Raw genomic sequence first — 14,051 nt, forward strand, 5'->3', positions numbered from 1 at the left:
ATTGTGGGGAGCGTTGAGTTTCACGTGTTCATTGGATGGTCAGGCTCACATCAATGATTGTCTTATATCCTGACTCCGTCACTCTCTACGTGGGTAATCCGGCGTACTGAAGCACAGGCTGGTAATTAGAAACACTCGTCCTAGCATCACCACGTTAACATGTACTAGTTATCTCTACTGTAGCGACTTGTGTTAAGAGAGTATATAGAAGTTACATATTAACTGTTATGACGACGGTACAGAGCCTGGAAATTATCATTCTCTTCCTAAACTGGCTGCTACTATCATCTCCCACTAACGGTTAATATGTTCTTTAAAGGCAATTTCTGTCTGGGTAGTAGCGGAAAATTCCTATGGGACCAAACTGCTAAGGTCATCGGTCCCTAGACTTACACACTACTTATTCTAACTTAAACTAACTTACCCTAAGGACAACACACACACACACACACACACACACACACACACACAAACACAAACACACACATCAATGCCCGAGGGAGGACTCGAACCTCCTACGGGGGAAGCCGCGCGAACCGTGGCAAGGTGCCTGAAACCACGCGGTTACCCAGCGCGGCCTCCGTCTGGTGCTAGTACGTATCGGAATACAGCTGTATTACCAGCTGCCATGCCTGCTCGAGACTGACAGAGCAGCTTTCAATCTTTTCTGTGTAGATTGATTTACCCTGTTAATATATTCAATTATCAGCAATTTCTATGTAACATTGGGCTAATTTTGTAAGACTTTAACACTTCACTTTACTCGACTAATAATGTTCATTACCCAGAAGTCCCAGTCGATAATTTATGTTGACAAGTATGACATCCTGGTCCACGTAGTAGTACGGTCTCGCAGAACCAGCTCCTCCTGTGAAACATCCTCCGTGGATAAAAACCATAACATTTTTCAGTGTTCCATTTCTCGTCGGCATCTGCAACAATACAAAGCTCAATCGCAATGCAATCTGCACATTTACAGTCTAAAGATTACATTCATTTTTTTAGTCTGTTTCAGTTTACACTAACCGATCAAAAGTTTCAAAAATGGTTCAAATGGCTCTGAGCACTATGCGACTCAACTTCTGAGGTCATCAGTCGCCTAGAACTTAGAACTAATTAAACCTAACTAACCTAAGGACATCACACACATCCATGCCCGAGGCAGGATTCGAACCTGCGACCGTAGCGGTCACGCGGTTCCAGACGAAGCGCCTTTAACCGCACGGCCACATCGGCCGGCGATCAAAAGTTTCCGGACACCTCTGTGTAAAGCAGAATTGATCACTATGTGTCTTTAAGAGACCGACCCGCCAGTATAAATTCAGCCGGGCGGTATTTTTAGTACAGATCCATTAACAGCAGAACGGATAGGTCAAGAAACTTCAGTGACTTTGAACGTTGACTGGTCGTGACAAATGCGACAGGGACATTTCAGCCCTTTTGAAGCTGCCGCATGCCATTGTTGGAGAGATGATTGTGAAGTGGAAACGTGAAGGAACAACCACTGGTAAACCAGAACCAGGTAGACTTCATGTACTGACGGATGGGGACCTTCGTGCATCGCAGAGGGTGGCCGTGAAATCAGCGGAAGCAACCACTCTTCAGAGTCACAGTGCTACCTTCAGTACAGCTAGCGCAATAACTACGCATATCAAGTTAGAAATACGCGTGTTCAACGCTCGAGTAGCTCCTCATAAGCCACACTTTGTAGACAATGTTAAGCAACGCCTGAGCGACGATAGAAGTCATATGACGATTGCCAACGAGTGGCTCTGAGTGAGAAATTCTGCTGTACCATGTGGCAATACGGTGGTGCAAAGAGCGACAGCAGATGACAGGACGATTGGAAATGAGTTATTCTTAGTGAGAAATTCTGTTGCACCGTGAGCAACTATTGAACTTACGTGGACATCTTCAGATGTATGTAATGTTTTCCTTTAAGATCAGAAATGCCTTCCAGAGTTTAATCAGCAATGTAACTCGCCATAAAAATTTATACACTTAGCAATGGTGCTAAACTCTGTTGCAGTCCTCTGAAAGGCGTTGGGTTTGGTGAATGCCTTTAGAATGTTACTTGTCATCATGAGCAGTTCCAACAGTGAAGTACGGAGGATATGGTGTCTCGGTAATGGGGTTTCTTGTGTTAGAATGTGATACCCTTATTTTGGTTAAGTAAACGCCAACTGCCGAAATATGAACACATGTTAAGCATTGTGCACTCTGTGTAGTAGAGGCATGACATGGACCTTATAGTAAATCAGCGTCTATGATGCGATGGTTCGTGGACAGTAAAATTCTTGTAAATGAATGTGGCAGAATCCCGACCTGAAACCAGTGGAACACCTTTGGGATGAGTTAGACCGCAGGTTCCAACATCATTACCTCCTTTGGTTTCGTCTCTTGATTTAGAACGGACTACCATTCCTCCAAAGGCATTCCGGCACCTCACTGGAAGTATCTCCAGCAGTATTCAGTTCGTCATAAAGATTAAGATTGGACACAACTCATACTAATGCCCTTGTGTACGGAAACTGTTGATCAGATATACTCTAAAACGTTAAAAGCAGATTGACTGAAGTTTTAATTTACATTGTGTTTGTTACTATGTAATACGTACCCCTGGACCGAACACGCTGAGATACAAGCAGTCCTCGTCACCGATCGCTTCTCCGCTGCTGTACTGGGGACACTTCGGTCCCGCCGCCAGGGTGTCTTTCACGCCAGTCCACGCCGACTTTTTCACTGGCGGCTGCAGAAAGACAGCTTCTGTTTATGTGATACCTTACTGTGCCCACAATTGATCGAGTTAGTCTCTACGAGGGCTTCAGAGTGATTTACAAGAAATGTAAGTAAGAAACAACATCAAAATATCAAACGAACTTAAAGGTAAGAACGGTTAAAGGAAGTTTTTTGAAGGTGTGAATTTTTTTAGGTGTGATGATTGTGAGAGAAACAACAATTCTGAATTCGTAATTTTACAAAAACTACAACCACAGAAAGTGATTGTAAAATAACATCCTCATTCTAGTTGCCACTATTGAACTTACGTGGACATCTTCAGATGTATGTAATGTTTTCCTTTAAGATCAGAAATGCCTTCCAGAGTTTAATCAGCAATGTAACTCGCCATAAAAATTTATACACTTAGCAATGTGTTTCATCTTTCTACGAAGTAAGTAAACTTATGAATGTGAAAAGTTGAATTCTGGACGATATATTTTACTTCATTACTGAAAACATAGTGTTGTACTTATATTAGATTTCCTTTCCGTTATGCGGGTCTGGAGGTGATCAATTAGGGCAAAAACTGGTAACTCTAATAAGTACGCTATATTGGATTTGTTAAACATAACTGTTTTCGTAAATTACATTTACTGCGCTTACCGTCCCCCACCCCCTCCCCTGCTCCTCCAAAATTTGGTTTTGAACCCCCTGGGGCATGCCCCCATTGTAATAGCTTCTAATTTTGATAGTTAAAAAATTTTGAACGGTGAAATTTGGCGTGGCTGAGTCCAGTAAATACAGAGAAACCTTACATATCATTCTAAATGTTATCCAACCTGCATAGCTATGCGTTCAAAATACGCAGAATGTCGATGATGAAATCCTAATTAGCATGTTGCTCTCTGTTGTGTCGGCTATTGTGGGAGACAGCACAGACACAAGCAACGAAGGAGAATCCAAAATGATAACAAACATGACTTCTCTTTATGGAGTGGCTTCCTGTGCCTCCTACATGCAAGAACCATTTGCAGTACGCAGGCTAAGTGTCGTCTTGATATTGTTCGGTACTGATGCTCTTGAAATCTGCGACCGAACAGGGGCCGGCCAGCGATGGGCGGCTGGATAAATCAGCATTGACAGGAGGCGCTGAACTCTGTCTTCCTGCAGGTGTAGCGCTGTGCGCTCTTCCCACTGGCGCGGAGGTCAGCGCCTACTTGATCAGTTACGCGGTGCTGCGGTGGTCGGCGCTTTAGGACTGCACATTCTCGAGCGTTGCTCCGTACAAGCAGTGCTGAGTAAAGACATGACTCTGATATTTGATTTTTATTTAACAAGGGACACGGACCGGAAGGATGAAGGCTAGGGTTTTGTAGGGTATGGATCGTAGATTTTAATGACTTGCCAGAAAGTTTTGCAACCCTCACCTGTAAGCGCATTTGCTTATGAAATAGTGGAAGGAAGAGCTCCCGCCGGCCGAAGTGGCCGTGTGGTTAAAGGCGCTGCAGTCTGGAACCGCGAGACCGCTACGGTCGCAGGTTCGAATCCTGCCTCGGGCATGGATGTTTGTGATGTCCTTAGGTTAGTTAGGTTTAACTAGTTCTAAGTTCTAGGGGACTAATGACCTCAGCAGTTGAGTCCCATAGTGCTCAGAGCCATTTGAACCATTTTTGAAGAGCTCCCTGCGTTCCTGACGATTTACGCTTATATTAGGTGTATTCCACTTGTATCGACAACAGATGTGTTTGTTACATGCCACGTTTGTATTTGTAGAAAGGCATGTTCTAGCTTCGAGAAATGTTTCGTCGAAACCATTTACTAAACTCACGACCTATATTGAATGATGGGTGCAGCTTAAAGTCCCATGAAGATGAGGGTTTCTAGAGACGGAGAGCAAGCTTATTTCAACAAGGATGAAGGCGAAATTCATCACGACATAGTTAAATCTAAGTGATTTAAGGAAAGATAAGAAATTCTCAGTTAGGGTATTTGGGCAGAGATTTCAACCTCACTCAACCCAAACAATCGTCAAGTTTCTTAATAACAAAGTAACTTCGTTTCTGGAACACTGCCATTCTTCTTCGTAAAAGGAACACCAATTATCGTCTAACAAAATTGTCGATACGTTGTTGTACCATATTAACATTTGCTCATGGAATAGTTTTCTATACTGCATGATGGTAATTAACGTCATTCCGAAATAGATAATCCCCGTCAAATAGATCAAAATTAGTAAATATTTGGAGCAAATAATTTGTAAATGCTGTATCTTGTGGATGTACTGCATTGCACAGACGTTTGTCTGAAAAACAAAGTCAGACGCTCTCTTCAATCACCAGTGCAGGTGATACTGGAAATTCATATTTCCCGACAGCACCATTCGAGAAATGTCATTCCAATAATTAGCTATGAACGCTGTCATGAATAATTAAATGTTTATGCATGCTATAGCTAATTATATTTCTTCGCATGCCATTTCATGTGAAATGCCACTCAGGGAGCCGGTACTCCCTACCTCGCACATGTTAAATTGGTCAACTTCATTTACTTTTTCGTAAAGAACTACTGAAGTCGTAACTGTGAAACTCATAAGCCTTTTTCTGACAGTTCCTCTATGTTTACTGAACTAGAATTACTTTATTTGCACGAGAAACATTGGTTTTATTGCGTTTATTTCATTTTCTGGTGTTGCTTTGGGGAATAAGTAGTAAATGTAATCCATGTAAAAAGGATTGTTTCACTGTAGTTTTAGTTCAATATTTTCTTTTAAGCATTCTACAGAATCTACTGAGATATAAACTGAAGCTACATGAGAGATGTTTGGGCAAGACTCAGTATAAAGGATAGACATAAAATTGTGACTGGTACCTCCCATATAGACCACCAGACCCGTCTCCTGACATAACCGGAAATTTCATAGAGAACTTCAGTTTTCCAGTACATAAGTTCCCTAATCACCACGAAATCATTCGCGGAGTCATTAACCGCCCAAGTGTCAACTGGAAAAATTACAGTTTTCTTAGCGGTAGACGTGATACAACAAACATGAAACATTACTGATTGACTTCTCTGAAAACTACCTAGAACAGACAGTTCGGAACCCCAATCATGCCGGAAATATATTAGATCTAATGGAAAGAAATAGATCTGACCTTCTTCATGATGTAAACATCGAAACAGCTTTCAGTAACCATTAAGCACGTACAGCAACGACGAATACCAGAGTACAAAGGGCAACTAAAACAAATAGAAAGATTTATACAAAGAAGGAGTAGTGTCATATCTTACTGAGAAAGCTCTTAGCTCAGCACAGTACCATGTAGAGTAACTATGGCTCGAGTTTAAAAGACTAGCTGACAATGCTCTGGATAGATATGCAATCAGTAGAACAGTTCATGAGAGGAAGGACGCTCCATGGAATATTCTAAAGAACAGAGACCACTTCAGAATAGGTATGTAACAAACATGAGGCTATAGATAGAGAGATGCTTTATGAAATGTGCTTGGCTGTAAAGAGAACAATGCATCAACCCTTCTGTGACTAACAAGCAGAATACTGTCGAAAGAAATTCTGGTCGTATGTAAAGGCTGTCAGTGGCATCAGAGTTGGTGTCCAGTCACTCAAGTGCGAGACAGGAAGTGAAATTGAGAGTTGCAAGACAAAAACAGAACGTTTATTTTCAAATGTGCCTTTACAAAGGATAACACATAATTTAAAAGGTGAGTGACCTAGATATTAATGCCAGCGGCGTAGAGAAAAAAAATGGATCAAATGGCTCTGAGCACTATGGGACTTAACTTCTGAGGTTATCAGTCCCCTACAACTTAGAACTACTTAAACCTAACTAACCTAAGGACATCACACACATCCATGCCCGAGGCAGGATTCGAAGCTGCGACTGTAGCGCTCGCTCGGTTCCAGACTGTAGCGCCTAGAACCGCACTGCCACTCCGGCCGGCGCGTAGAGAAACAGCTGAAATAATTAATACTGGCCAAAGGCCCATAGCCCAACGGAATCCCTGTCAGATTATATACCAAATTTGTAGCCGAATTAGCCCCTCTGTTAACTATAATCTGTCGCAGATCTCTTGAACAAAAAAGCGTGACCTGTAATTGGAAGAAAGCACAGTTCACACCCATATACAATAACGACAGCACAAGTGATCCACAAAACTACCGTCCAAAATTCCTGGCATCCATTAATTGTGGAATCTCAGGTCATAATCTGAGCTCAGACATAATGAGATATCTCGAAAAGAATTACCTCTTGTAGGCCAACCATAGCGGATTTCGAAAACATCAATCATGTGAAACCCAACTCGCACTTTTCTCACATGACGTACTGGAAGCAATGGATCAAGACAGTCAGGAAGATGCAGTATTTCTCGATTTACGAAAAGCATTTGTTTCAGAACCACACCTACGCTAATTATCAAAATTAAGATCGTATGGGGTATCAAGCGAAATTTGTGAGTGAACTAAGGTGCTTTTTGTAGGGAGGACGTAGAAGAGTCATCGCCAGAGGTAGCAGTAACTTCGAGTGGTGCCCCACGGAAATGTGTTGGTTCCCTTGCTGTTCATATTGTGTATTAGTGGCCTTCCGGACACTATGAATAGTGGCGTCAGACTCTTCGCAGATGACACAATTATCTATAATAAAGCACAATCTGAAAGAAGTTGCACATATATTCAGTTAGGTATTGACAAGATTTCAAAGTGGTGCAAAGATTGTAATCTGCTTGAAGTTTCAGAAATATAAAATTGTGCACTTGGTAAAACGAAAACTGTAATGTCCTGTTGCTATAATATCAGTGAGTCACAGTTGGAATCGGTGAACTCATACGAATAGCTAGGTGTAAAATTCGTAGGAACATGTAATCCTCCCATGGCCCATACGCGAATGAAACGGGAAACAGCCATAAAACTGATAGGCTTGATTATACCCTCTGCCATGCACTTCACAGTTGCTCAAAGAGTATCGATGTAGAATATGAATATCATGTCTTCATTAGTTTGTAAGAAGCATGTACAAATCACATGACAGAGGTCGAAAACGGAAAATCGCAAGAAAGTAATTTATTATAATAAATAGCGTGTAACTCAGACATTTCTTTGAAAGAATGAATTCATGATAGGCACACTCATTTTCTGTATCCTCCACTTCCGCCTGAGACTTTCTTGGTATCCTTGTGTCTCTGGTATTTAATCCAGTCTCTGACTTTCTTATTCTTGGTATCCTTGTGTCTCTGCTGTTTAATCTAGTCTCCACGTGCCCATGCTACACTTGGCCATCTGTATGCGATGAATGGGTGGTGTCTGAGGACCTCCGACTGCACTGATATTAGATTAAAAGCGTAAGATTTTTAGTATTTGCAGTTTACCTAGACGATCATCCTTAAATGAAATTACAGCATCAATGACGTCCTCCATAAATACGATACTACAGGGCCTGTGTTAATCTGAGTTCGATGCAAAGTTCCTTTGGACATGCTGTGACTACAGCAGTTATGAAATATGTTAAATGTATTCGCAGTTGCGATATGGTCAGCTATCAGCTGTAGAATGGAATGACGATAGTGAAAATTTGTGCCGGCTCGAGACTCGAACCCGGACTTCCCACTTAATGCGAGCATGAATGTCCAAAGGAACTTTACATCGTATTCAGAATAACACAGGTACTGCAATATCGTATTTATCAAATGACACCGGGAAAACGACTTTCAAGTAAAATGTCTGACCTCTACGGGACAGGTTACAGACGCATGGTTGACGATATATGGAAGTTTGGGTCTTGCACCGACTCGTGCACGAATAGCCAAATGGTAAGGGGACCGCTGGCGATATGAGGGAAATCCAGGTTCGAATTCCGGTCCGGCATACATTCTCGTTGTTATTCCATTCTACAGCTGATGGTTGTCCATATTCGCATTTGCGACTACATTTAATGTATCCCCCATCACTGTTTTGAAGGCAAGAAACACAATTTTAGGAATCTCAAACCAGATGAGATTAGTGAATTGCTCATTTCAGTTGTGATTGCTGCCTTCAGATATTTCCTGGGTAGTTCTGCATAGCGTAAGTCTCGATTTACTGGCTTTACTGCATTCGAAACAGAAGCAGGTAGTACAGTTTTGTGAAACTTAGAAGTACCAGTGGCTTCAGTGTTCCTGACTTGCGTCGTGATTAGTGACCTGTTGCACCAAATATCGATGTAATATTCTGATCTATGGCATTTCCAGTAAATTTTTCACATTACTTCTGTGATCATACTATAATATTGCAGTCTCTATAACTCTATCTGGTAGCCTACACTTCGTACATTTTCCACACGAGAAATTTGTATTCTTCATAGTCTGTCATAGTTTTCGTAAGCGAGTGTCCATTCCCTATTTATGTAGGCGTTAGAATCATCACGTCATAAGAAATGTGTCTAACAGACACTAAGTTTCTTATCGAATTTATTGAAAAGTTTCGCAGTACTTTCATCTTTCGCTCATTCTTCCACTTCTTCTTCACACAGCTACGGAAATATCTTGTGTGTACTCGAAAGTAAGTAAATTTGTCACTATTCACAATCGGTACTGCAGAGATATAAATTTTTGAGTTGTGGCTTCCCTTTTGGCAGCCCTCTACAAAAACAACTCTATATTTGCGCAACTTTCCTTCCTTTCCTTAACTTCGGTGGAAACAGCTTTAAAAGCCGAAATTACCACGGACTGCACAGCTCATCCAAATAATTATGTGCATCTACGCATTCTGGTGGGTGGCGGTTGTAAGGCCACAACAGTACAAAATTTCTGTGATGCTGTGTACAACATACAAACTGTATTCAGCGGACGCTTCTACCTGAAGCTGGTCTGAAATACGGTACCACTGCGGGTCTTAGAGGTCCAGAATGTAGTCTCACTGTTGCAGTTGGTATAAATAATGACAATATCATTAGCAATTCGGATAATTTTTGCTGCCTTAATGTTACCGTAACCTCTACAAACACTACTACAAAGATGTACTCAAAGAGAATTGAAAATTTCGCCATAACATAACCACAGTCGGCACATATATCTGTATTTGTGAGCCCAGAAGAGTGTTTCAGCTTTCTTGGTGAGGCATTAATCGGATTGTGTCTTGAATGTTTCACCGCCACAAAAAAAAAAAAAAAAAAAAAAAAATTATTTCCACATCCCGTACGATCACAAATTCGAGATACGCATGATCCCTGTAACTTTGTGAAAAGAGTTCCTTGAAATCGACTTTTTCTATTAGCTAAAATACTCATTATCAATAGACTATCAAGTATCACTACCGAAAACAATTTCAACTTCAACAAAATAATCACATTTAACTGAATATACATCTTACTTAGAAACCTGAATTGTAACATGGCACTGTATACAAGAAAACTTCTTCACTGAGATTACTGCACGCTATCAGCTACCGTCCCTTAAGAAATTTTCAATTCGAAAGTGCATAAATCTTAGAGCATGCAAAAACTGAGATAACATTTAGTTGCGGACTCTTAACACAAAAATCAAATAAAACAGATTTCTAGAACTTGTTTCTCGATGAATAAGGCATAAATTTAATCAGGAGGAACTAAATAAAGTAATGACACAAAAACTAATTATTTTTAGATTTTTAGCGCACAGGAATATAGATATCGGTACAAGTGGATATTTGTAGAATTTTTGATTCATTACAAACAGTAGTTCATGAATCATTATTGCCAGTCTGCAACTACCTGCTCATATCGACGCGAACAGTTCAGATGGCGCGACTCAATGTGCAAGCTAGTGTGGCATGGAATAGCTCTCCCAAAAATATACACGCCAACAGAGGTGTAGTATTGCTGGAGAAGTCTCTTCTTTGCCAAAGAACAGATGGACATTTTCTTCGATACAGTTCGTCCTAATGTACCACTTAGCGTTAGAGTCCTTAGCTTAAAATACCGTGGTGTCACCCACAATACTTCGAATCTTCCTCTTTTAGAAGGCTACTCGCTTATCTCCTTATCCTGAGACGTATAGCTTTTCTAAATGATGTAATTCAAAAACAGAAATAACTATTTCCCTGTTCCCATAACCATATTCCTTCTCCATTCGCATGTAGTGAACTGATTTTCGCTCTCCAGTAACATCGATATCACATAATCGAGCGGTTCTCGGGTGTTGTGCCTGTTGGTTATTTCACTAGCGTGTAAAGCCGCTACCACCATGCGATCGATGCACCGATATTGAGTCGCTACACGGCTGGTCCAAGTAGCTGTGTGCTGCGTGCGTGCACGCAGGTGGGAAAATCATTGGTTCAGTCGAATGGCCTCATACTGTACGCTCTTAGATAAAAGAATAATTAATGTTACTCAGTATTCATCCGTTTCTCAAAACCGAGACGCATAAAGGCGTGTTTAGAAACACCAATAACTGAAGGATGTTTGATTCTTTTAGGCTAGCTAGGATCTTTGTGAATAATAAAACAAGATGGAGTGGTTTTATGTTTGTGGACTTTACGAAATTGTGGTGAAGTGTGCACTGAGGTGACAAAAATCATGGGATTCCTCCTAATGTCGTGTCGGACTGCCTTTTACCCGGCGTAGTGCAGGAAGTCGACCTGGCATGGACTCAACAAGTCGCTGGAAATCCTCTGCAGAAATGGTGAGCCCCGCGTCTCTAAAGCCCTCTTATTATCATTGCGAAAGTGTAGTTTGCAGGATTTTGTACACGAACTGACCTCTCGTTTCTGTCCCATAAATCTTCGACGGTATTCATGTCGGGCGACCTGGGTGGCGAAAACATCCTTCGGAATGGGCGGAATGTACTTCAAACTATTCGCGAGTTATTGTATCCTGGTGACATGGCGTACTCTCATCCACAAAAATTCCATTGTTGTGTGGAAATATGAGGTCCATGAATGGCTGCAAATCGTCTCCAGATAGCAGCACATAACCATTACCAGTCAATATTCGGTTCAGTTAGACCAGAGGACCCTGTCCATTCCATATAAACACAGCCAACATCATTATCGAGCCAACACCAGCTTGCACAGTGTCTTGTTGACAATTTGGGTCCATTCTAGAGCCGTATCATCAGATCTTACTAACTGAAATTGGGATTCGTCTGACAAGGTCATACTTTTCCACTCGCGTAGGATTCAGTTCATACGGTCACTAGCCCAGGAGAGGCGCCTTAGGTGATGTGCTGTTAACATATACACTCATGTCGGTCGTTTGCTGCCATAGCCCATTTCTGAGGTTATTTACGCAGTGTTGTTTCTCCAATGGCACTAACAATGCTACTCAAATGCCGCTGCTCTCGGTCATTACGTGAAGGCCCGTTGGCCGCTGAGTTGTCCGTGATGAGAGGTAATGCCTGAAATTTGGTATTCTCGGCAAACTGTTGGCACAGTGGATCTCGGAGTTATGAATTCCCTAACGATTTACGCAATGGAGTGTCCCATGAATCTAGCTCCATCTAGCATTCCACCTTCAAAGTCTGTTAATTTCCGTCGCGCGGCCATAATCAAGCCGGAAAACCTTTTTACATAACTACATTAGTACAAATGATAACTCCGCCAGTGCACTGCCCTTTTATACCTTGTGTACGTGATACCGCATCCCATGGTTTGTTATCTTAGTGTATAAAGATTTTAAATAGCCTGTAGGAACTCGAATTCAAATATGTGATTACTGTTGTGGCGCGGCATTTTTATTGGGTATGGATAAATAAAATCAAGTCATCACCACTGTTGATGAAGAATCTCATTGAAGCTGGTCAGGCAATGGCTATCCAGGTGAACTTACATCAGGAACGACCTGCTGATATAACACGTACTATCACAACGGCGTCAGGTAGTTATCACATAGCCTGGTCAGCAGAGGGACCAGAGTTCCAGTATCATCCATGCAGCAGAAACGCAGAGTCGCAGTGAAGTTGATGACCTGATAGCTTCAGATCTGATCCGAGGCTCTGTTGTGGCTTATGTGATAGCAACCCATGCCTTGGCAAAAAAAAAAAAAAAAAAAAAAAGGAACGAGTCAAACCTGCCTGAATACTGCTGATTTCTAGCACGAAGCATGCAGTCTGATAGCCATCAACTTCGAGGAGAAATCCAGACTGGTGTTTGACTTGACGTGGCCAGCAAGACGCTACCTGTGGACTTGGTCCCTGGTAACCACGGACCTAACATCTGGCCTAATGAAGAAAGGATCCCAGCAGTCGGATCGAATTTTTGAATGCATCTGTATGGTGATGTAGGTTAAGATCCCAGGTATCATGCCCTGCAATCATTCACACTGGTGGGTCCTCGTTTGCGAATAATCGACGACTTCGGAATTTTGCGTGAGACGCAATAGCATTGAAAAAGAAAATAAATTATAGGCCTGTAGTGTGGTGTGATACATAGGGTAAGGTTTTCATGTGCAAAAGGATGAGAGTTCGAATCCCGCCAGGTTTTTAACATTTTTTTATTTTTAAATCTTTGCCGAAATGACTGTAGTCGTTATTTTCATTGATTTAGTTGATTTAAATCCAATTTTTTATTTCTGTCCCTTTGTCACATCATTTTAATCGTTGTATGAAGTTTTTCATTTGTTTTCATTTGTTCTTAATAGTATTCTTTTTCCGCTCGGAATTTTTGTGAATGAGAATTTAATTATATTTATATTATAATATTTGAGTATTTTAAAATGCTGATCTACCAGCTAAAAACCAAATGAGGAAGTAATCTATTTATATTGACCGTACAGTATATTCATATATGTATATTTCGTTACAAGATGTTCGCCTTTTTGGATCTTAATCGTCGTACAAACGTTTAAAAGATATTCTGAATTTCTATTCCACTTTGCACGAAATAATGCAGATGAAGATTGAAACGAAAGAAGAGATTATAAGTAGAACAAAATGCAAGCAGAGTGAGGAATAGAAATAATAAATGAAACAACATGGACGAAAAGAACATTATGATAAAAGGAAACAAATTAAATCGAAACTAACGCATAAAATTAATTAAAATCACATGAACAAAGATTTCTAACGGAAAAAGAATGATATGAAAAATAATGAGAGTAAATGAAGAAGTTGATATGACGATTAAAATGATGCGACAGAGGGATAAAAATAAAATATTAAATCTAAAACAATAAAGTGAATAAAAACAATGATCAAAGTAATTTCGATAAAAATTTAAAGTACCTGACGAGATACGTACCCACTTCACGTCGACGCCTAACCCTGTAGATTACAACAAGCAAATGCTCAATATGATATTACTTCTTCAATGCTATTGTGCGTAATGCAAAATTCCGTTTTTATTTTTCAGCAACTTGCAAACGAGG

The 14,051-nt window shown here is 40.9% G+C and overlaps 1 protein-coding gene across 1 annotated transcript in view; it reads right to left on the bottom strand.

Annotated features, from left to right (window-relative positions):
* Window positions 1-14,051, bottom strand: part of LOC126456058 (esterase FE4-like) — a 61,648-nt gene that overhangs the window by 25,240 nt on the left and 22,357 nt on the right. Inside the window, exons 3-4 of the mRNA XM_050091813.1 lie at window positions 2,618-2,749; window positions 785-932 (exon numbers count right to left, since the gene is read on the bottom strand). Of these exons, the coding sequence (XP_049947770.1) occupies window positions 785-932; window positions 2,618-2,749 (280 nt within the window). The remainder of the gene's footprint in view (window positions 1-784; window positions 933-2,617; window positions 2,750-14,051) is intronic.

This window comes from Schistocerca serialis, chromosome 2, assembly GCF_023864345.2.
Source record: "Schistocerca serialis cubense isolate TAMUIC-IGC-003099 chromosome 2, iqSchSeri2.2, whole genome shotgun sequence".
Lineage (NCBI taxonomy): Eukaryota > Metazoa > Arthropoda > Insecta > Orthoptera > Acrididae > Schistocerca > Schistocerca serialis.